Source organism: Polyodon spathula, chromosome 1 (assembly GCF_017654505.1).
Source record: "Polyodon spathula isolate WHYD16114869_AA chromosome 1, ASM1765450v1, whole genome shotgun sequence".
Lineage (NCBI taxonomy): Eukaryota > Metazoa > Chordata > Actinopteri > Acipenseriformes > Polyodontidae > Polyodon > Polyodon spathula.
The window spans coordinates 7637651-7660807 of NC_054534.1; the positions used below are offsets into that span (position 1 = coordinate 7637651).

The 23157-nt window shown below is 36.3% G+C and overlaps 1 protein-coding gene across 5 annotated transcripts in view; it reads left to right on the forward strand.

Moving 5' to 3' along the window:
* Positions 1-725: 725 nt before the first annotated feature.
* The window catches only part of LOC121313366 (F-BAR domain only protein 2-like), a 49937-nt gene continuing 27505 nt past the window's right edge, over positions 726-23157 (forward strand). For 2 of the 5 annotated variants that reach the window (XM_041245797.1, XM_041245814.1), the window contains exons 1-9: positions 727-987; positions 10682-10773; positions 13042-13116; positions 13390-13531; positions 13900-14052; positions 14562-14666; positions 16627-16725; positions 17936-18032; positions 22727-22771. In XM_041245797.1, the coding sequence (XP_041101731.1) occupies positions 955-987; positions 10682-10773; positions 13042-13116; positions 13390-13531; positions 13900-14052; positions 14562-14666; positions 16627-16725; positions 17936-18032; positions 22727-22771 (841 nt within the window). In that variant the 5' untranslated portion in view covers positions 727-954. Of the gene's footprint in view, positions 988-10681; positions 10774-13041; positions 13117-13389; positions 13532-13899; positions 14053-14561; positions 14667-16626; positions 16726-17935; positions 18033-22726; positions 22772-23157 lie in introns of all 5 variants that reach the window. The other 3 variants (XM_041245807.1, XM_041245825.1, XM_041245834.1) reach the window with 3 other exon arrangements.

A 23157-nucleotide genomic window follows, 5' to 3' on the forward strand; every position in this document is an offset into this window, starting at 1 on the left:
AAAGGTGTCTGCCTAATAAATAAAGAAATAATGATAGTAATGTGATTGAAAATGAAATGAATGCAGCCATGTGTGAAAACATTTTACAAAGTACATCTACTCATAGCCATAATATAAGCAAAAGGAGGACAGGTGAAATCCTTTATTTCATTTTTAAATGAAATAATTTGTTTTTTGATCAAGATTATTTGTTCAATTACAAGAAGTGCTGCATTTTGCTGTTTATTATATTATAACGGGGTTAAAGTTTACTAAATGCTTGTCCTTGGCTTAATCTGCTACCTTGAATTATAACAGAATAAGGGTAGGGTGCCAATACTGTATTATTAATATACTGAACCCATTGGTACATATTACAAAGCAGGGCACTGCATTGAAAGACAATTAACAACGATTTACCTGTCAGAAATGATATAAAAACTAGTGTAAGGAAAGCAGGTCCAGACTCCCTGTGCTCAAGCAGCACTTAAATAACTGGACTGTTTTCAACAAAGGTGCCAACCTTTGCGGCATCAGAATACAATTTACACAGTGCTTCTAATCCTTAGCGTACTGGCTTCTTGTGACTATGTGGTGGTATCCGTAGGTGACGGTGATACAATAACGTCAGGTGCCTAATATTGTATCAATGGTAGTGAATCGCAGTTACTACAGAATCAACATTGAACTCCTTGAGGCATCACGCGTGCGTAGTTCGGTTCGGTAGTGTTCGTCTAGTTGGTAGCGGCGGCGGTCAGACAGGAGTCACAAGACCTCTCTGATTGTGGGCTCGCCATTCGGCTTGGACTGGAGGAGGAGGTGGAGTCTCAAAGGTGGGGAGGAGAAGGAGTCGGAGATTGTTTTTTTTTTTTTTTGTTTTTTTTTTTGACACAACAGAAACAACGAGAGGAAGACGGACTGGAAGGTGGAAAGAAATATTAACTCGTGTTAAGGCGCAAGACAGGCGAACCGAAGATGATAATGCCATATTTCGTAGAGAGTTTCTGGGTACGTTCCGGTTTTCATTTCTTATAGGATACTAGCAGAAGGCGGCCGTATTGGTTTAAGCTCCACAAGTATTGCTTGGGCAGTTAGACCTACTGCCATTAGGTATTTGAAATGTAAGATATACGGTATCAAATTCATCAGACAAGTTAAAATTACAATTATAAGCGACTAACATCGTCTGTGGATCTATGTTCTTTTTTTCGGCTACAGTGCTACGGCAGTCCCAGGATTGGGCCTGGAGGGTCCGTCTAACTTGATTGCTATTAAGAGCTGCCTCTTTCCCTGTTTAATTGGCTGGCTGTGCAATTTGTGGGATATGTGTGCTCTTCCAGAAACCCGATTGGCATGTTCTGCTGTCACTCGACAGCTTATCAAAGTCACTGTCTTCCGTAATCAAGTTAGAATGACGGAAACAGATTTATAAAAGTTATCCCAAAAATACAGATCGGACAGTTTTGTTGAATGTACTACGCTTGCTTATGTAAATGTCTAGTTGAGGGATCAGATTTAGGTGAACACAACTTATCACAAATAGAAGCAAAGCTTAAGGTTGCATTGTTATATTTTATTGGGTACTTTAAGAATATGGTTTAACCGTGATCAAAATATCTCAACATTTATTGTCCGCACTGTAAATAAATAAAAAGCTGTACAAAGTCATACAACAACCTTTGTGAGATGATTTAAGTTTTATACAATGAATACAATGACATTTTTATGCATTTATTTGGTTTTACGTTATGTCCAGTTGAAATGTAAAGCTTGACAAAAGTGTAAACAATTCCTTCACTTCTTCAGCTTCACGTAAACCACTGGCGAGCAGTGGTAAACAACACGTACACAACGTTTCCTCTGACAATGTGATTTGTGTTGACAAAACAATTTGTTAAAATAATGTGACTTAAATAACTCAGCACTTCAATACATTAAAAAGGTTCGAGGTGGTGAATCTGGTTATATGCCTGTGCCTTTTAAGATCCAAGTTGTTGTAAATGCATGTAATACCAATGAGTAATGTAGTTTCAGTTCAGATACACATTTTTATTTTTATTCCGCATTCTTCTTCGTTTGTACAGTGATCTGTATGTTTAATGAAATGTAAGCAAACGGCGCAGGCCAGTACCTCGCTTCACCAGCTAGTAACGATCATTGTAAAGACTTAGCTGTGACTTTTTGAAGCAGAAACACAATTTAAGAGTCAACCCGCAATTGGCACACTTCACTCTACGTGTTTCCGATGAGTACATTTGATGTTTTTCATATGGTGAGAAAAAAGGAAGCTAAACGCTGGTGTGAAGTCTAATTTTAACACCGTTCATATGATTGAGAAATTGTAAACACGGAAGACGTTCTAGTAGAAGAGTGCTTTTTGTGTTTTGTTCAGCAGATGTAGAGAAACTCAGCTGGGCTCTGTTCTAAACCGGAGTTAGTCTGTAATGTACAGTACATGTCAAGACTCACCATGAACATTACAGTTAATCATAGCTGCAAAATGTTTCGTTAGTATTAAAGCAAGTTATTGTGTAGTTTTGTACAAGATAGATATATATATATATATATATATATATATATATATATATATATATATATATATATATATATATATATGTATTTTGGTTTTCCTTAGAATCGAGTTTGTAAAAGAATGTGGCTTATCTGACCTTTGGCCACTGCCAATGAAATACAGTAAAGCATTTCTGGAAGGTAACAGTTCAGACTTGCTTTCTTCCTTCATATTTTTTCATGCCTGACCTTTCCTAAGTCATACATATTTTTAATAACAACATTCTTTACTTCACAGGGCAAAATTCTCAAGAGTCTCAGTAGAGTAGCAACTCAAAAATATGTTAAACTGGTTTCACTGTAATAGCCACTTCCACTGTAACTAATTACAGTAGCTTCATCTGTACTGATTTATGAAGTAGAATGGCAGTTAAAAATAAAATCCATGATAATGTACCAATACAGTAGTACTGTAGTGAGGCTGCCATCTAGAGACTGCTCCTGGACTGCACCTTGACTGCTGTGCAGTGAGTGCTGCAGTTCAGTAGCTGGTTGGCTCTTTGGGACTTCAGGGTGCACGTTTGGTTTACCACAAATGTTGCATTTAGCTCAAAACAGACCTCACTGTTGTTAAACAGCATAATTGTGGTCTGCTGTTATGAAAAAAATATATAGCCAATGTATTTTCTGAGTAACAGTAAGCTAGAATGAGACAAGCCAGAACAAAAGTAGTCCATTAGTAGGAAGGCCAGCAATATGAACCTGTATTGGACCTCCTGTCTGTAGTGACCACTGTCTATTCCACTGTGATAATATTCACAATATACAGAGCAAGACAGCTGTTTTCCAGACCAAAACTGGTCACTTTTATAATTGCATAAATCTTTTTTATTTTACAATTCCAGTAGCTACTGTACATACCTCTCAGGTTGGAGTTTTGGAAAGACATGTATTATAGCAAACGTGCTGTCCTCTGCCCAGAAACCCACAATAGCCTTGAGAATTTATAGCATGTTTTTTTTTGGTCTTTCCAGACTGACTGGCTACTGTAGTGTCTGCAATAATGTGGATTTTGTTTTTGGTTGCTGTTGGTGTGCAGATGGAAGTGCTTGTTTGTATTTTCTCTGGAAAGCTGAGGGGAGGTGTGGAGGATTAAAAAATCAATTGATCCCAATAAAATGCACTGCAGCGCACCTGCACTACTGGAACATGTTGAACTGTATTGTGTTGAGATCTGACCAGTTTAAGTAGTGTGCCCTCTAGAAAACTGTTATGTCTTCATTCCATCTTCCTTCCCTTTCTAGATTTATATTGTGTTTTTTGCTGACCCAGCAGTACTTGATACAGTATAGACATTGGGGTGTATGATTCATCTAAACTGTGGCACATCCAAATACATTGGAAGGAAGTACAAATGATCTTTGGTCCTGTTTGAAGTGTAAACTGTGTGGATATTTACATCTGGCGCAGTTTAAATGAATTGCGTATACCCTGTCATAAGGTAGCATTTTCAAAATGTGGGTTCTGAAAACCTAGTAGATAATATACAGTATTGCATCTACCCGGTGACTTTGTTTTTGTCATATTTCCCTGTGTCTTACTTTCATTGTCAGATGGTAGCTCATTAAGGTGTTTAAGGAACGTAAATATTAGTTACAGTGTAGAAGAACAATTCTGACCAGTACAGTACTTCAGGTGGCACTGTGGTAATCTGTGTTAACATATGTTAATAATTGAAATGTCTTGTGTGGTCTATATCTATAGGCCCTATTTAGCTGCTTGAAGAATTTTTTTTTATATTTTTGATGGACTAAAAAGAGTTTGGTGTATAAACTGTTTTAGACTGGAAAGAAACCAGCAACACCCCCTCTCATCTCTGTCTGTGGTTTTGATTAAAGTGTGTTTAATGCACAGGAATCTGTGTCTAATCGTACATGACTTTGTTCTGCCCTCTGCTACCCGCTTCTATAGGACTGTAGGATGGTGATCTTTTTATATAGTAACTTCCCTTTAAAAAAAAAAAAAAAAAAAAGCATGCATTGGCTAGCTTGTGCAGAATTTGGTTAGAGAAAAAGTGAAGATAGGAAACGCCCTATCTATACAGTTGGCTACTTCTTGGAACTTCATACACTTGCACTGCAACAAACAGATAATGCAGTTAATATAACTGTCTGCATTGCAGTATCACATCACATGTCTTGTAGCCCAGTGGCATAAGTATGGAATATACACAGTAGTGCAGTACATGCAATGCTTGTACAAGGCAATATTTTTACTGTTAGACTGCAGGGGTGAAATGCCAAGCTGATGCAATAAATTGCATCCACAAAATACAGCTGATTTTCTACCATTTGGTTCCAAAATGAACACTGGTCTAAATTAAAGCCCGGGACAGACAGGTGTGGCGCGGCATTTTGCCACCTCCATTGCTGCCATTGCTTTCACGTGGTGTTGGACAGATCACCACATTTTTTTCCAATGATACCCCCCCCCCTTTCAGTCTAGCTGATACAGTGACGGAGCAAGAGACTCAAAACGAAACCAAAGCTGTGAACTCTGTCACACGGCCGGGAATCGCGTACGAGAGAATAGTCTCATGGCGCTACTATCCAGCACTAGTTTGTTTATTTATTTATTTATTTATTTATTTTAACCAGAACTACTAAAAAAAACAGCTAATAGTGCTTTCATCATTGACACCAACTTCCTTATATATTGTTGTAGTGTTTCAGGCATTCTAAATTGGGTGAAAGTAGCTAAAATTAATGTGTTGCAGTTGTTGTGTGCATGTGCAGTGCCTCTTCATGCTTCTGTCAAGACAAGAAATGCACATCAAGCAGATTTAATAGGCTTTAAAGTAATTGTACTGGAGCTTTATAGTTATAAAGCAAGTTAGTATCATTATAGCATCCCACCCTGAGGGTGGGCATTACATTCTCATTCATCACACACCACCCTGTGCAGTATTCTTGATAATCTCTGCCGGAGTTTTAAAGTTCTGTGTTCATTTTTGTGGGATAACATCAACTATGTCAGGTACAGTGGGAATGCCATTCCCAGTTTGACAGCTCGCATTGGGGTTGTGCTCTGTTGCTGGTGTTAATGAGCAAGTGTTTCCCTTAATTACCGGACGGTTATTACTGGAAATATCAACTTATTATATATCGTCTCTACTGCACACTAGTTTTCACAGACCTGTTTCTCTTGTAGCCGGTTTTCAGTTTGTAGTTTGTGTTGTGGTTACAATAATATGGCAGTCTGTTCTCAACACAAAGCAATTGGCCTTGAAATGATATGATCCACCCACAGCATGAGCCCTGAGTTCTGTATTGTCAGCATTTTACTTCTTTAAATATTGCTATGGTTGGAAATGTTTAATATGCAGCTGTAGTTCAGCTCAGCAAGGCTGACATTTCAGAAAGTATTTCCCGTTCCCATCTTAATGATGTCTTTACAAAATACAGGAATCCAAAACACATTGTTTGCATATCTCTGACCATCTGACGACACACACTAGTTTTCGAGAGGAAGATACTTGTTGAGAATTGGGAAAATAGACCTGAAAAAATGGATAATACGAATTGTGTGGCTGACTTTGTTCTGTGTGACATGTTTTAATTGAATACACGTGTAGCACTGGTGATGGTCAGTGTTTGACTGAAACGTCTGCACTTTGTACTTACTGCACAGTATGCACATGGTGTTATAGCCTGGAATAAATACAGCCTGTTGTTTTTCATTGAATTTAGCGTTGTGCACTTTTTCTTTTTCTCGGTGTGAGGATCTGTTCTGTGGCATGTTACCTGGGTATTTATGGAGATTGACGCACCTGTTAGGTACTGTCTGTTGGAAGTTGTTTTTAAGGCTCTGAAAACTTACTTTTTCATTAAAAACACACACAACAAACCAATAAATACAACTTTGCTTTCAAGTTTAGACAGCTGTGGATGTTTACATAAAAAAAAAAAAAGAAAATGTAAGAGCCGTCCCCCAAAACCCAGACCAGACCAAACTAAACACATTGAAATCAGTGCAGTTTTAATTTAACCCAGTGTGGCCGTGCCAAATCCTGCTGCAGCAGCAGGTGCAGTGAAGTCTCTTGAGATGTAATACTGCACTGTGTTCATTACATTCGCCGTGGAAGTGTTTGTGTGTGCTAACATGTAAATGAAGTCGTAGCACACCAGAAGCATATTTCCTGTTTTCCAAAGTCCACTGCGCTGCTACAGATTGTATTTGAAATCACTTTGAAATAAAGAATGGAGCTTTTTAAGAAATTCACACACTGTGGATGGTTCTGGCACCCTATCAGCTTCTTTTTACTTTCTCAAGTCTTGATGACAGAGTGGCTTTACTGGTAATTCTGAAGTGTTGCTGTTCTCAAGTTTCTTTGATGTACAGATTATTGTATTGTAGGGTATCGGACACGACCAGATGCAACACACATACTGTGGCGGTATACTAGTGTGCCACTTTCAGGTCCAAAAGTGTGGCATGAGAACCCAAAAATGGATTCTTGGTCTTATCACAACCTGGCGTATACATACCTGTATTTTAACTTACAGTAAAAAAAATCCACTAATTCTACAAGAGACCGACATACTTCTGTGCTACTGTGAATCAAAAAAAAAAAAAAAAAAAAAAATTGTATCGAGCGCAGCAAGATTAGTTTCAGTAAATTAGTCATCTGTTGCAGAACAGAACTACTGCAATCTTAATTTATTAAAAAGAAAATGTATGTCAATGGGTCTTCTTAAAAACAAGATTAGTGTCCATGTTTCATGCGCAAGCCATACATGTATCTATGAACGATGCATGAATTCACTATCTTGTTATAAAATGGTCTGTTTTACACAGTAATTATACTGTTTGACACATTCATCCAGAGTATGCTGTTTAATTGGTTCAGTAGGTGAGGTGTGTATGACCCTCCCTCAGAACAGGCAGTAGTTTTAGAAATCAGAAATCTTCTGCTTTAGTCCGCCTTTGCATGATGTATTAGCCCATACATTACATCTGCAGTGCAAGAGAGGCGGTCTTTGTGTATGTCTGATAAGAATTATAATAAATAGCATTGATCCGGGTATTATACAGAAGCCACACTTCAATGTTAGCCTAATACTCTCTTAAATGTGCTTCCTCAATATAAGTATCCAACTGGTACTCGGTGTGTGTTTGAATTCTGCATTTTCTTTAACTGTATTTATTTATTAATTTAATACAGTAGTCCATGGCTAAGAGAACACCCCTAGGAAAGCAAGCAAAGTGTTCTGTAAGACAGAGTTAGCCCCCAGACACAATATAAATCAATCAATAAATAAATATAGGTTTGTCATGACCCACGTTCATCAACATATGAAATTAAATGAATAAATAAAAGAAAAGCAATAGGCAAGTCTATGTTAATAAACTATAATAATGAAGTAACAGACAAACTAATGTTAATAAACTGTCAAACTAAATTAACACAGCACCCCTACACATTCAAAAATGCAGCAGCAACATACAGGACGTGCACATTATTTAACAGACGGTGAAGCAACTCACCAGAACGGGAAACACCAAATTGCTAGTCGACTTGTGTTTGATTCAGGTTTTTTTCAAGAGCTCGAACAATTTCCAACTTTTTGTAGCAAGAGAAACAGCTGCGCATTGTGCCGTTTGTTCACATGCCATTTTGTAACGATGAGGTGTACTCATGGAAATCAGAATACAACACGAGTCAATGATATGACGACGGCTCTGGAAAGATTTAATAAACCAATCGGTGTGCCTCAAGACACTCTCGCGATGACAAGTCACTTTTGAAAAGACTGAATAAAACATTTTAATTTGTTTGGTGATGGTGGTGATGATGGTGAGTTGTCAGGTTACCAGAGGTCACGCTAGCTTTTCTGTTCATGCGTTCTGAAATGCACATGCCCAAAATTTTATCTCCCTCCATCAAATATACATTTTAACACAGAGACTAAGAAACTCCAGGGATGTGCATTTTGGTACATCTTTTTTTATGAATGTTTAAACTTTATGGCATGTTTTAGTTTAAAAAAAAATATCTGTCTGTGTATAGATATACATGAAAACACAGACACTCTTTTCTTTGTTTTATATATATATATAACAGCAGACCGTTCGCATGACGAGACAGGATTCTAAGCACTGTTTGCTGCCTTTATCTACGTGTGTTTTAATATTTTTCTGCATTCCAGTAACAGCATTGCCATGGCTTTTAAGCGAAGATTCTTAAAAAACTGTACATCCGTGCGAATGGTGTTTTTTTGCCCAGCAGCTCTTTCACACACAGTACACACTCCAAATACTCCAGTTCATAGCCCCTTGCTAATCCTGACCTTGCTAAAAGATAAATTCCATAAAGGAAAACCTTTTATTGTGTTTATTGAAGAATGTTTACAGTACACTATTCTGATATAAAAAAACGTTTTACCAAGTAGGATAGGCCAGACATGCTATCTTCAAAACACCACTGATCTCTGTTTTTTGTTTGCAGTGTGTAAATAAAAAAAGGGTGATAATTTGATGCCATGTCCTCTTAAATAATTCTGCTGTTTTTTTCAGAATGTGTTCTATTCACTGTGCTACCAGTTTTCCAGATTGTAACTCTGAGATTGTTGGACAATAGGGTGTTTCTGCAGTCTGCTTCCTGTTGTTAACTGGAATTGGAAAAAGCGTACTTCTCTTGGCTGCCTGGCTAAATTTATTTAGCCAGTTGCCCTAGACCTTTAACCTCTGTTAACGTAATTTTTCGATTACAGTATTTTGTTAAGCAAATGTATGTTTACCAAGACTACTATTTACTATTCAAAACAACTTTTGTACTAACTATATGGATGGATGTATGGAAGCGGTTGCCAAGACATGATTTAACCCATGCTAAACTGTAATTTACAGTCATGTGGTTGAGTGCAGGTACCCATTTTGTAGCACAGCATGCTTTTCCTGGCCCTCTTTATCATTGATTATCTTTTCAAAGCAACACTATTCTATACCTTTTTGGTTTCACATTCTTGACTTATAAAAATAAAGCAACTCATCAAACATTGTTTTCATTGTTAACATTTGCAGAATAGAATGCTTTTTTTACAGTGACGTTGTAAAGATGAGTAAATACTGTCGTAATTATCTGGATAAACATGCAGATATTTAAAGTGGATAGCATGTTGCTTCAGTATTTGCACTCAAGTTGTATTCTTTCTCTGTGTACATTAACAGCATGAAACAGGTCATTTTGAAATTCATTCTCAGTACTGCAGATTAAAAAACACAGTGTCTGGAATAAAATGGCACAGGTTTAAACAGAAGTGGAATGCAAACATGTCTTTTTACTGTTCAGTGAGACCCCTCAACCTTATTTACCTTTATTCAGTCACTTACCTTGTATTGCCAGTCTTCATAGCTAGGTGCTGTAGTTCATTCTTGGAATCTATATCGTGTTCCCAACAAAAACTAAAAATAAAATGAAAGGTAAATAAGTTAGAAACAGAAGACTACTTGTGTATGAAACACAAGCTGATTTCAGTGGGGTGACAGTCACTAAACAGTAAGAATTTCCTTTAGGATTCCATTAAAATAACAATTTATCCCAAGAAAAAAAAGGAAGGAATTCTTGCTATAAAATGACATTGTGCTTTGAGCACTTTGGCGACCAGATATCTGATTTTAAGAATGGCACCAAAAGGGTTTCACGTTTCATTAGAGATTGTGTACAGCAGCAGCAGCAATGCTGGTATAGCTACCTGTAGCAACGTCAAAAAAAAAAAGCCTTAAGTATTTTATTTGGTATAAATTGCATTATTAAAACCTGTGAAATGTTACATCCTGATGTGAGCTGTGGCTTTTGTCTGTCTTGCTCTGCTTTACCATCGCAGTGGTGCAGTTAAAGTGGATGCGTTCAGAAAATAACATGGTCAGAATGAAGACTGACGAGTATAGGGTACTAAAAACCCTATACTCTACAAACCATGAAACTGCTTATTGTGAATAGGACTTGTATGGTAATTATAACATGTATATTTACTGAATGCACGTTTTAATCTTTTTTTTTTTTGTAATTTATTTAACTAAATGTATTTATTCAATGTAATTATAGTGTGCCTCAGTACCTCTTGGATCGAGAACAGTCAGAATAACAAGGTGCCTCATGATAACTGAATGTTGTGTTATTTTATTCTAGGGGGAAAAGAACAGTGGGTTCGATGTCCTTTACCATAATATGAAACATGGACAGATTTCAACAAAGGAGTTATCAGATTTTATTAGAGAAAGGTGAGTTGTTTGTGTTGCTGTTCTGCATGCAGCTTCAAGCTAAAACGTGATGTAATAAATGATTTTCTAACTCTATAACTGTAAGGTTATGATGTTTGCCTGCAAATTATTGTTGCACTAAATTAGTAGCTGTAGACTTTATGCAGTATAATTACATTTTTCATTACGAAAAAAAAGGATTGCACACAGTAATGTTGACATGAAGAGTGATAGGCTAACCACACTGCATTATAGTGGACAGGTTTTAGTGTCAGAGAGCGATACGTTTTAAAAGGTCCATTGATAGATGATTGATAAAAATATGAACTGCTCAAATAGTTACACTATATGTAACTTTGTATCCATTCTCAGCTCAGGCTCTTGTTTTCTACTTGATGTTGAATATAAACACCTCTCTTAAATTCTTAATTTCTGTATACAGATGTACTTTTGACAACTTTTCAATTTTGAAAGAATGTTTAAAAAAAATAAAGTTCTTACTAGGTGGGTTTGAGGCACAATAGTGAAGATTATTTACCTTTGAAAAGTCCTGATAGGCAAGCAGGAGAAGTGTTCACACTTTAACTGTACCACATCACCCAGAAGGAGGAGCATGGGTTACCACTGTGAACCTGGATGACAACAATATAATATAAAAATGTAACTCCCCTTTTTTATTTCAATTTAAGTTTGGGTCCCCAGCCCCTCCTGTTAATGTAGTTGGCTTGAGGTTATGCTGAGTCGCAGCACAGTCCTCCTTGACGGCATACTTCTTTTGATGGTTAGCATGCAAGCGAAACCTTTACGCTTCATAAATCGATAAATTGGCAGGCGGAACAGCTAACTTTACTCATGTTACTGTTTATATAAAGACATATTTCTGCTGGTGCTGCTCAGTAGCCTTTCAGCATGGGTTAGTTATTGGGCTGCTGCAGGGCACTTTAGTGAGTGCGTGTGTGTATATATATATATATATATATATATATATATATATATATATATATATATATATATATATATATATATATATATAAATGCAACCACAATTCTCAGCAATGGACAAACCTGTATTAAGCACCCTTACACAAGCTATTGTTATAAGAACAATATGGTTTTAAATGGTACGTCCTAAATTGAAAGGAAGACAGTAACCATTTTAATGGCCTTTAGTCCATAAAACAAAAGCACTCTCTTGTAAAGGAAGAGAGAAACCGTGGAGGAACAAAAGGCCCTCCCTAGATGACAGAATTGAAGTTATTAAACCTGTAAAGACAGGAAGTGCTTTATATAGTGATATATAATATTTTCAGTAAAGAATGCTTGGGATTAATATGCAAGAAGTGGATCACAAAATGAGAGGGGAAGAAATGTATAACGTATATATTGTAGGGCGAAGTTTGAATTAAAAGGTTTGTGTTGATACTTTATGTACTTCCCTTTGGAATATAATGTAAAATGTAATTTAGCGCCATCTGGTGTTTACAAGATTAAAATCTAAAATCGCTCAGCACTGTAACTTCACGTGACATCTACTGCAGTGACTAGATACCCAAATCTGCAACACTACAGCTAAGACAGCATCTCAACAAGCATGCTCTGCACCTCTAATGTAATGATGGGCCATAAAATGCAAAGTATTGCATTATATACACCAGTGCAGACATTCTCCCATATTATTACTCATGCAATTAAATACTTTATTTACAGTCCAGCACACACTCTGTCAGATGCACTATGTAGCTAGTTACTACTGTTCACTCCGTGTACTTTGTCACTGCTTATGACCCTGCTTTTTTTTTTTTTTTAATACATGGGTTTATTCAAAGTCGTACAGCTTTAAAAGGGAGGCATACATGTGATTTAATGGATCCAACTGTATTTTGCACTGTGCAGTAACAGTCAACATAACTTAGTAGGTCATATTTGTAAAGGAGATGTTTCATCTCAGATTTTATTTTTTTGATTAAGTAAATAAATAAAGAAGAAGAAGAAGAATTACAATAACTTCTGATCTAATATGGCTGCCATATTGCACTCATGTGACTTTGCCACATTGCAATTTTGATGACACAGACCACTTTTTTTCCTGTAATTGTTTGCAGCTGTATTCTATAATACTCTTAATGAAGCTCCATTACAGGTGGTTTTAAGTATACGTTTTACTGGTGATGGTGAGATGTAAGATTTACATGTTGAATCTCGTACTCTCATTGAGCCCTATAATATATTTAGTATGTTTTTTGCAATAAATAGATACTGTATTGCTTAAATATTCTTTTCTTTCATCAGGGCTACAATTGAAGAGGCATATGCAAGGTCGATGACCAAACTGGCCAAATCTGCTAGCAACTATTCACAGTTAGGGTAAGACTCCTACATTTAAATAAGACCGCGTGTCATCCAGGGATGTTTGTTTTATCCACCCTTAACTTGAAACAATGTCATCAATTTATCAACGTAAAGTCTTTCAGGAGCTAAGTCATTTAGACAAACGTTTTGACACGTGCCTTCATCAGTATATTGATCATTTTGTTAATGTAGGCACAAGCCGAAGTGTTTGTCGGCTTGACTTGGTTTTACCTTTTTTTTATTTTATTTTACCACTGTTTTAAACTTTTATATTTGTTTTATTTTCAGGACATTTGCACCTGTGTGGGACATCTTTAAAACCTCAACTGAAAAGTTAGCAAGCTGTCATTTAGAACTGGTGCGCAAACTTCAGGAATTAATAAAAGAAGTCCAAAAATATGGAGAAGAACAAATAAAAGCACATAAAAAGGTATTTTCTGTTTTTAAACAAATTTTGTTCTAATAAAACATCACCGTTTCTATCAACGCAGCGCTAATGCAGCACATATTTATTATGTAAAAAAAGAGAGTACAGCAAGTGTTGTAAAGTAAATGATATCAGTAAATCACTGCTGTGACTCTCAGCTAGGGTCTATTCTACTGTATTTCAATTAGAGGTGGTGTCAGTAATTGATGTCCAATTCAGTTGAGATTTTGGTTATGTACAATAGCATTCTTTATTGTGAAATAAATGTAATAATACATTAGATATATATTTATCTATATTCAGAGATTTTACCAGTGGTATTTGGTAATATACATTTTATTTTTTGCCGTTATTTTATGTTACAAAAAAAGACAAAGGAGGAAGTCGCCAGCACTCTGGAAGCTGTACAGAACATTCAGAGCATCACTCAGACCTTACAGAAATTCAAGGAGAACTACAACGCAAAGAGTGTCGAGCAGGAGCGGTTAAAAAAGGAAGGGGCAACACAGAAGGACATGGAAAAGGTAGAGGCTTAAACTAGCAAACACATGCACAAAATGCACCCGCCTCCGAGTCAGTAGGGTAGAGTTGCAAGTGATGAGGCTAATCCAGTCCAGTCCAGTCCACTGAAAGACTTCATTAATCCTTAATTATTTCAGTCGATCTTTACCAGTTCCAAAGTGTTGCAGTAGAATGTCCTGGAAGATCCAAGATTATGTACCCCTGTTTTAAAAGCTTTATTCAAATACTCTGCTTAACAAAATGGTGACATTTCCTTGTTCTGTCAGTCAGGGTGAGATCTTACCTTGCCCTTTACAATGTTGGCTGATCTGTAGCCCATCTGACTGCATCCCTGTATGAAGGCGTAAGGGGATGACTACAAGGAAAAGGGCAGTCTGAGCCGGCAGCTTTCACATCGTGAAGCCAGGATCCTGCTGATTTAAAAAAATATACAAATAAATAATTAATTTTTTTTCCATACTCTAATTCTGTCCTGTAACCAAAAAATATTTAAACTTTTATATCCACATAGGCAGGGCTGAAAACAAAGAAAGCTACAGAATCCTACAAATCTTATGTGGAAAAATATGCTGTGGCCAAAACAGACTTTGAACAGAAAATGAGCGAAACTGCCCAGGTAAATGTTATTGCTGAAATATGTGTTGTTATGGCAGATTCAGGTCTCTATTCCCTGGGTAAAATTGTGCGCAATATATTTTGATGTGTTTGTGTATGAGAGGACAAATTATTCCTACTGCGTATATTTCAAAAGTCGTTTTTTTTTTTTTAAACAGCTTCTCTGTTTGTATCATGTTGCAAACTTAGTCATCTTAAATCTGAATGAATAATATATTACAGGTCTGTTTTCTAACTAGCATTTAACATTCCATTCATTTTAAGTTGGAAACTTCCTGCCACCATACCAGACTCGAGGTGATGATGACAGCAGATGTGAAATGTATTATTTTATTGATGGTGCTTAAAAATTATAAACATATGATGCCCCTGTGTCTTGTTTATATAGGGTAGTCTTTCTCTCTTATATCTGGTTTTTAAGCACTTTGAGGTAATATGTACGGGCTTACATTAGTATATACTTTTACAGAGTACAGTTAAAAAAAAAAACAATACAGATGCCATTTTTATTAAACTCATCTGGTTACAATACAGTAAGTGTGAAATATATTTGTATTTGTCTCATTAAAAACCGTCTGTGCTCCAAAAAATTTTTATAAAAAGGAAACTAATTTTATTTTTCCCAAAATATGAACCATGCATTACAGATTGCGTGTGGCATGTATGAATCGCCACATTCTGGCCAGGGCCTACAGCCTGGGCAAAGCCGGTTTTAATGCTGGGGACAGCACTATATTATGGGGAGCATTAAAATGTGTCTGAAGTTGTCCTTTGCAGCTAGCGTACAACTCGGACAATAACTCCTACAGTTCAGACAACACTCCCGCTGGCTCAAACACTATAATGGTCGTTATTTAAAAAATAAATAAAATAACATTGTGCTGTGATTTCTGGTTTCTAGTGAGGTTCTGTTAGACATCAGGAAAGGAAACATTGTGATGTAAATGTTGCAGTAGAATTCCTTTTGAAGTGAGGCAGTAACATACAACAGTCCTAAAAGTAGCACAATTTAAGACCAGTGGCATCTTGCTGAAGGCATGTACACTAGACTTTCCATCAAATACATGTAGGTTGAAATTGAATGGTTGTTGGAAACTCTTCTGAGACCCTACTTACGTTTTAAACTTCATTTGCGCCTGTTTTTTTTTTTTTTTTTTAAATTCACTGTAATTCTTATTTCAAGGAAAGATTTTAATTACAGCAAAAAACCCCATGAAAGCTAACCATTCCAGTAGTTTAATCCATCTCTTGTGCAGTAAACAGCTTAATTTTCTTGTTAAAAGAACAAGGTTAATTTCATCCCCCAGCAATGGGCTTAGAAATTATTTTGTTCCATGTATAAAAATAAATCATTGACTGCACTGACGTGTCAGAGTAAGTAAAGGGACCATTGGTACCATGGTTACCATATATATATATATATATATATATATATATATATATATATATATATATATATATATATATATATATATATATTATATAATTTTATAAAAACTAAAAGCATAAAAGGCGGACAAAATCACTGCTGTAAAAGTTTTTAAAACCATAGATAATGCCATTTAAATATATTGGATTTATGGGCCACCCCAAATAATTGATGCCTTCTGTTGTATTCTACATTGGTGACATTTATACAGTACAGACCACCCAAGTTTAAAGGGTTGCACAAAACATATCGTGACAAATGCATTTTAGGCTCTCTGAGGCAGTTTAAAATACTGTTCCACCCAATTCAAGCAAAATACATTTGTTGAAATATAATGGGCTACAGTATTGCATCTTAACAAGTGTTTTACTACTAATAAGCTTGATAAAGGATGTTAATAAATGTCTCTGGGGCTGCAGTATAAGTGTGTGTGTGTATGTGTGTGTCTAGTGTCCTCTGTCATTGACTCGTATGACTACATATTTTTATGGTTTTGTAATTCTTTTAAACTATGCTTTTTTTTGTTACACAGAAATTTCAGGATATTGAAGAAGGTCATGTTCTTCAAATGAAGGAGATTATACAGTCATATTCACAGTCCATTGAAGAGACACACTTACAAATAGGCCAGGTAAGAACAATTTCAATAAAATACCTCAAAGTCTGAAAAAGACTTTCGATTGAGACACTTGTCTTTTAAATGTGTAGTTACTTTAAGGGGAAAGATGACGTGTTCATTAAACTCTAGTAATCACATCTCTACTTAACCCATGTGTTGTGTGATGTCAGTGGCCATTTCTGAATTGCAAAGGAGATGTTGTGTTTATACTGATTTATTGGTGCATTGACAATATGCCAGCTCAGTTAGTTGCAGCTGTAATCCCTCTTACAATTGAACTGGGAACCAAGAAATGTTCTGCACACCATTCATTTTCCCCAGTTAAAATGATAATCTGAAACAAGCTCAAATAGCTAATTCCTCTTAGTTATGGTAGGGTAGAGAAAAACCACAAACCATCTGTGGTTTAATGCACAGAAGTCCATCAGTTATCACTCAAGTTGTAAATGATTTCTCTTTCCTGTTTGAAAGAAAGTGTTCCAAAAATAAGTTATGACATGCTTCTCTGTGTCATGTGCTTGAGAAGTGCTGCTGAAAAACAAGCAAACAAACACTGCGTGGCTGTGCTCAGACACGCCTTGTGTACATAGTTAAGAACATTGTTACATCCATGACTGTATGTAACCTGAGATTGGTGTAGGTGTTAGTCAGCTATACAGAGCATTTAGGCACCTTGACAATGGAATTAAACCTGATCACATTTATTTATACAGTTATGTAGGATTTTTACTTTTTATCCTTGTCTCAGCCAAATATCCCTTAGGTTTGTAGTGAGCCCTTACATGTGGTGTCTGGTCTTTTCTAGACAGTACCTGTCAGTGCTCCTCTTTTACAAAACCAGCCGCTGTAGGGAAGGTCATTAGCAGGTGGGATGACATTTAATAAAATGTGCATTGGGGACAGAGGTGGAAAGTAGGCCCCTGCCCGTCCCTGTTAAGGAACATTACACAGATTGCTACTGACAATGCTTTTTAATGTCCATTAAGACACTGGATTCAAACCTTATGCCCACCCGAGGACATGTTCTGTCAGACTTGACTGCAGCATTTCCTCTGCATACTTGTAACTGTTTAAATGGTTTACAGGCCTGACTGTGACTTTGTTTTTTTTTTTTACTTTAAAAATTTACATATCTGTGGGGTTAATGTGACATTTTTATTGTGAAGGAAAGATTTGAAAGTGAAGTGAATGTGTGTGTGTGTTTTTCTGTCTTTGTTTTAAGGTTCATAATGAATTTGTAAACAACATGGAAAACACTACAGTGGAAAGCTTGGTGCAGAAGTGTGCTGAGACTAAAGGAACCGGCAAAGAAAGGCCTGGTAAGAGATCTGCAAATTACTAGTATCATATACATGATCACACATGACATTTCTCTCTGTTGATGCCTCTATTGAGCAAGGATTTCAAACCGATTAATATGGGCACAAGCTAACTGCTGCTTTTCAAAAGCTCTGAGAAGAAAATCACTGAAGAGGCCTAAGGTCCCCTTGATTACTGTAGCATAGCATGGCATCATTTACACAATAGTAATTGTTGAGCAATGACCCTGTAAAGCTAGTTTTGACGGCTTTGTCTAGAAGTTAAGCAAAGCCATACTGCTTGCCCCATGCAGACTGGAATGGCAAGGCTGCCTACCGCTTCGTGAGATTACATCTGTTCAAATGCCTGGTTTTCCAGGCCTTAAAGTGCCTCTCTCCCCCTCTCCCTGTGTCTCTCTCACACACACTCGCAGTCTTTCTCTTTGTGGGAATTTAAATGCTTTTAAAGAAGTATAATGTGGCTCACATTTGATTTAACTGATTTGAGTTTGGGAACAAAGCTGTTTTAAGACTGTTGTGGTGTAGTTTTGTTTTGTTTTTTTGTTTTGTTTTGTTTTTTTTAGAGGGAAATTTGTTTGGTGCTCTTGACCAGTTAACTCCCATATTTACCCATAAATATGAAGTGGTTCTGATTGAGCAGATAAAAAAATGATCACTGTTGGCGTATTAGTGCTTATTTTATTAGCTCTGTTTATTTATTTACATGCTTTATTATTATTATTATTATTATTATTATTATTATTATTATTATTATTATTATTATTATTATTATTATTATCATTATTATTATTAATGTTACTTATGTGTTCATATATTTAATGAATCCTTTTTTTTTTTTTAATTTATGTGAAATAAAATCAGTGACCATTCATTTGTATCATTACACTGTAGTTTGTTATGGCTGGTGGCCATTGAGTTAATATGTTAGGCACTCTAATTAAAAAGTACTTAAATACATGTCCAAATGCAGCGTACTTAAACATGTTTATTTGATTAATGAGAATGGATTCTTTGTGTGCTTGTGTGGTGGGTAATACAAGTTAATTTGTATGGGGTTCCCAGCACTTGATTTGCATTGCATCAGGTACTGTTTGTATACACAAAAGTACAAGTGTGTTTGTATACACAAAAGTTGACTTTTTTTGTTCAAGCTCAGCATCTATGCATCAGGAGTGCGCATTTGTTTTGACAGCAGGATTAATTGAGGCTAAAACAGTGGAGATTCCACTTGTATCAAGCTGTTCATTAGAAATTGCACTCTGGCTTCAGTGCTGTCAGAAAAATAAGCTGTCCTGCTCTGATTAAATAGCAGAATGATGGTCCGGTCCAGTGCTTTTGAGAGAGAGGTTGAATAAACTTTCTACTGCGGAAACAATTCCGACGTGACACGCTGCAAGGGGGTCAGACTGTGCATTGATATCCAGCTGAGCTCTCATCTGGCTCTGAGCCAGACACGTAAGGCCTCTGCCGCTTCCAGCACCATGTAAAGCATGTGCCATTTAAAAACCTGTCCTCCTTTCATGCGTCATTTCATGCCTCAGAAAAATCTTCTTTTATATAAACCAAGTCTGCTGTCTGTCTGTTTGTTTACAAAAGGTTTAATCAATGCACAATGCCTCTCTGCTGTTGTTTATATGATATCACAGTGTTTTTTTTGCTGTAGGTTTCAGGGTAAATGTTGAAGTTAATATTGCTGTCACAGGTTCTGTTTCCCATAGCTCTACAGTCGTGCTGTCTGATTGATATATTTCACATTGTTTTCTGATTAACAGTGCAGTACCTTTGTACTGTACACCTTTACGGGAACAAGCAAAGGCCACATCATGACTGTTAGGAACGTCCTTTGGGTTCATTTCTAAAATGACTTTAAAAATAACAGGTAATGGGTAATCTATAATAACCCTGGATCAGATTTAGCATTGCAGCTCTTATCTTGTACATTTGGACTTAATAATGATTACGTTAAATCCAGTGGACTTACTATTCCACCTATTGTATAAACCAGCACTGGTGTTCTGCTGCAACTTGCTCTGTAGCTGGTATTGTTGGCTGGACTTCTACTTGGCATTTTTGCAACATTTAGAAAACATATTTGCTTTGCTTGCTTTTCAAAAACTGTTTACCAAAAAAAATCTCATTGTCTCTTTAACATCCTCAGTTTTATTTTGGCCATTGTTTAAGAATTTTTTTTATTTTTTTATAGATAAATAAGTTGCTCCAATGCAGACGTTTTAGTTTAGGCTCCCCAAGATTCATACACACCTAACTCATGAAGACCAATACGACATGTCTGTTCAAGGGCAGAGACTGGGACATATTAAATCTTCAATAATCAAATCGGTTTCAACTTCATCACCTGTATGGGCTTACCTGCTGCTGTTTGAGTGAATTGCTGTAATTAACATTGCATTAGAAGAAACATTGTTAGATTTATTCTTATACAAAGTATAGTATGACATTAAAGCTGATTGCTTCCTATGTGTATGTGTGTTATATCACAGTGCACAAACATGATACTTTAAAATAAATATGGGAGATTTTGGGAGTTGCTTTAAATAGCCCTGTATATTGTTTTATTAACATACATTGAATGCTGTTGAGACTTTCCATGCAACATGAATGCAGTTTTATTTAGCCTTTGTTTAAACTCTGCAAACCTCGAATCTGTGTTTCCCAATGTAAACAAACCCGCTTCCTGAATCTGTGTTGGTTCTGCATTTAATGAAAAGAATGCATGCTGCACGTGTTTGTATTACAGGAGAAAGGGTTCATTCGATTGAAGATAAGAATGCATAGGTAACCTCAAAAGCAGACTATTTTTAGAGAGAGGGTGACTCAAGATCCTACAGTATACATATTTTCTAAAGACAAAAACTACTACTGTTAGAAATAAAACTAAACTGGTTTTGGAAGACCAAACATTTATTTTTGTTTGTGCTCCCCTTAAGGTTAGTCTCATCAATATGTTGGGGGAAGAAGGTAAACGGAGGACATCTGATACTGTACAATAGAGTGGATCAGCTATTGCTGTACTTTATCCACTTCACTAGATGATGTGTGTCTCTCGTGCCACTTGTTCCAGAACAGTGCTGTGAACAGTGCATTCATTTTACACTTTAATGCAATTCTCAAGAGATACAGTATTGAACTACCACCATACTTCTTATGACTTACACTGTATATCGGCTGTTTTCTTCAAGTCAGAGTTTTGTGTTCTAAAATATTGCCTCTGGTAGTAAACACAGCTTCCATATCCTAGATCAGGTTTTTCTTTGGTCACATAAGTATAGCGAAAGGAATATGATGGTGTGTATGGTGGCTATGCTTCAGATTACATTTCCATCAAACAGCTAAAATCAAGTGAAGCTTAATCGAAAGCATATTTTAAATACAATTGTCAGCACACAGAAAAATACATGTATTGTACTACTGTATGCTGCGTTTAAGATTACAAATGGGTGTGGGCTCATTTATTGATCCTCGGAATTGCATTGTTTGCTGTGTTGTTTAAATGTATACCTGCATGTACTTAGAGGCATGTGTGTAACACTAATAGAAATGCACTTACAACTTTCTGTAGCATGCATGTTGCAAAATGTATTTAAAGTGTTTGAACTGATTGGCTGAAGTCCCAGTGAGTAAATGTGAGTAAAGTGAACTGATTGGCTAATCCCAGTGATTAGCATCAGTAAACAAAACTAAATGGATGTCATCACTCATTTATCTCCATGTTGGCACTTTCTAGGGCCATTTCTCCACTCTCCCTGGGGGAGTCTGAGTTGCTGCTTCTAACACCTTCCAAAAAGCACTGTTTACATGTTCGCAGGTATCTGCAATAAGCACAGAGGTGGAAGCTTCATAAAACTATATTTTTATTATTATAACAAAAATAAATGATGCCTTTTTTGTACATTGATCAATCAATTTTTATTTTATATAGCACCTTTCACAGTGGACCACAGTCAAAGCACTTTACAAGATGCAATAACAACAAGAAAATCCATAATACTTTAAATACAGAGAAATGCATAACACCTGATATACAAAAAAACCCCATTAAATGCAGTGGTATGTGCAGAGTACATGATAGTAACATAATACATGAAACAGAACATTAAGTACAGTGGAAAGTGCATAATACATTGTTACTATCGTACGTGAAATAACAGCAGCAAGTAGCAGATATCAGCCTTAAACCAGCTAATCCTTTCTAATTAGAAGTGTGTTTTCAGCCATCATCACCATTGTTAAATATTTGTTTTTCTAATTCCTGTTGCAACGTATTCCAGAGCCAGGCTGGCTGCATCAGAGCAGCAGCCTGGCTTCGGGGCTGTCATTTCTGTCTGGCAGTCAAGCCCTGGTGGAGTGTCGATTTTTACAATGATTTGATATTTCAGTACATTTACCGGAAATGGACAAAAACGTTTATCCGCCAGGCTGCTCTGTGCTGCAGTTTTATGTAAATAAGAATATCAATCTGGACAGACTCTAAACCTCCCATGACATCTAAAAGGCAAAAGCCCTTATTCAGTAGCAGAGGCAAATACAAAGACTTTTTAAGGTTGTAAAATAAGTATGAATCTGTTTAGATGCAACTTTGAGGAGCAATAAGTTATTGGTTAGACCAAAAACAGTGTAGCAGTTATTGAGTAAGAAATTATAATGGTAATTTTTTTTTTCTTTTCTTTCTTTAGGACCTATTGACTTTGAAGAGTGCAACATAGCCAGTGCAACAGAAGGTAAGTATCCCCCCAAGCCTTATGATATTTCACGGCAGAGATTTTTATTCTCCCCTGTTTTCTTATACTAGTAGTCAGTGAAACCTCATAATTGAACAAGCAAGGTGTCCTCAATATGTATAGCTGGGAACTTGGTCAGGAAATAAGGTTAATATTTGGATCGTTGTATTGGTACTCCCTCTCCTTGCCCGGGGTTTCCTAAAATGAAGTTAGTTTATTGCCGGTATGTGTTTTTATATACCGTAGATGTGGATCAGGTCAGTATATTATTAAATGCATGACAGCCTTATAGTTATTTATAATGGCCTTATAGTTTTGGATTACAGATATGGCATAGCAAATGCTTTATTTTAAATGGTCATTTGTGTACCCGTCTGATTTAAACT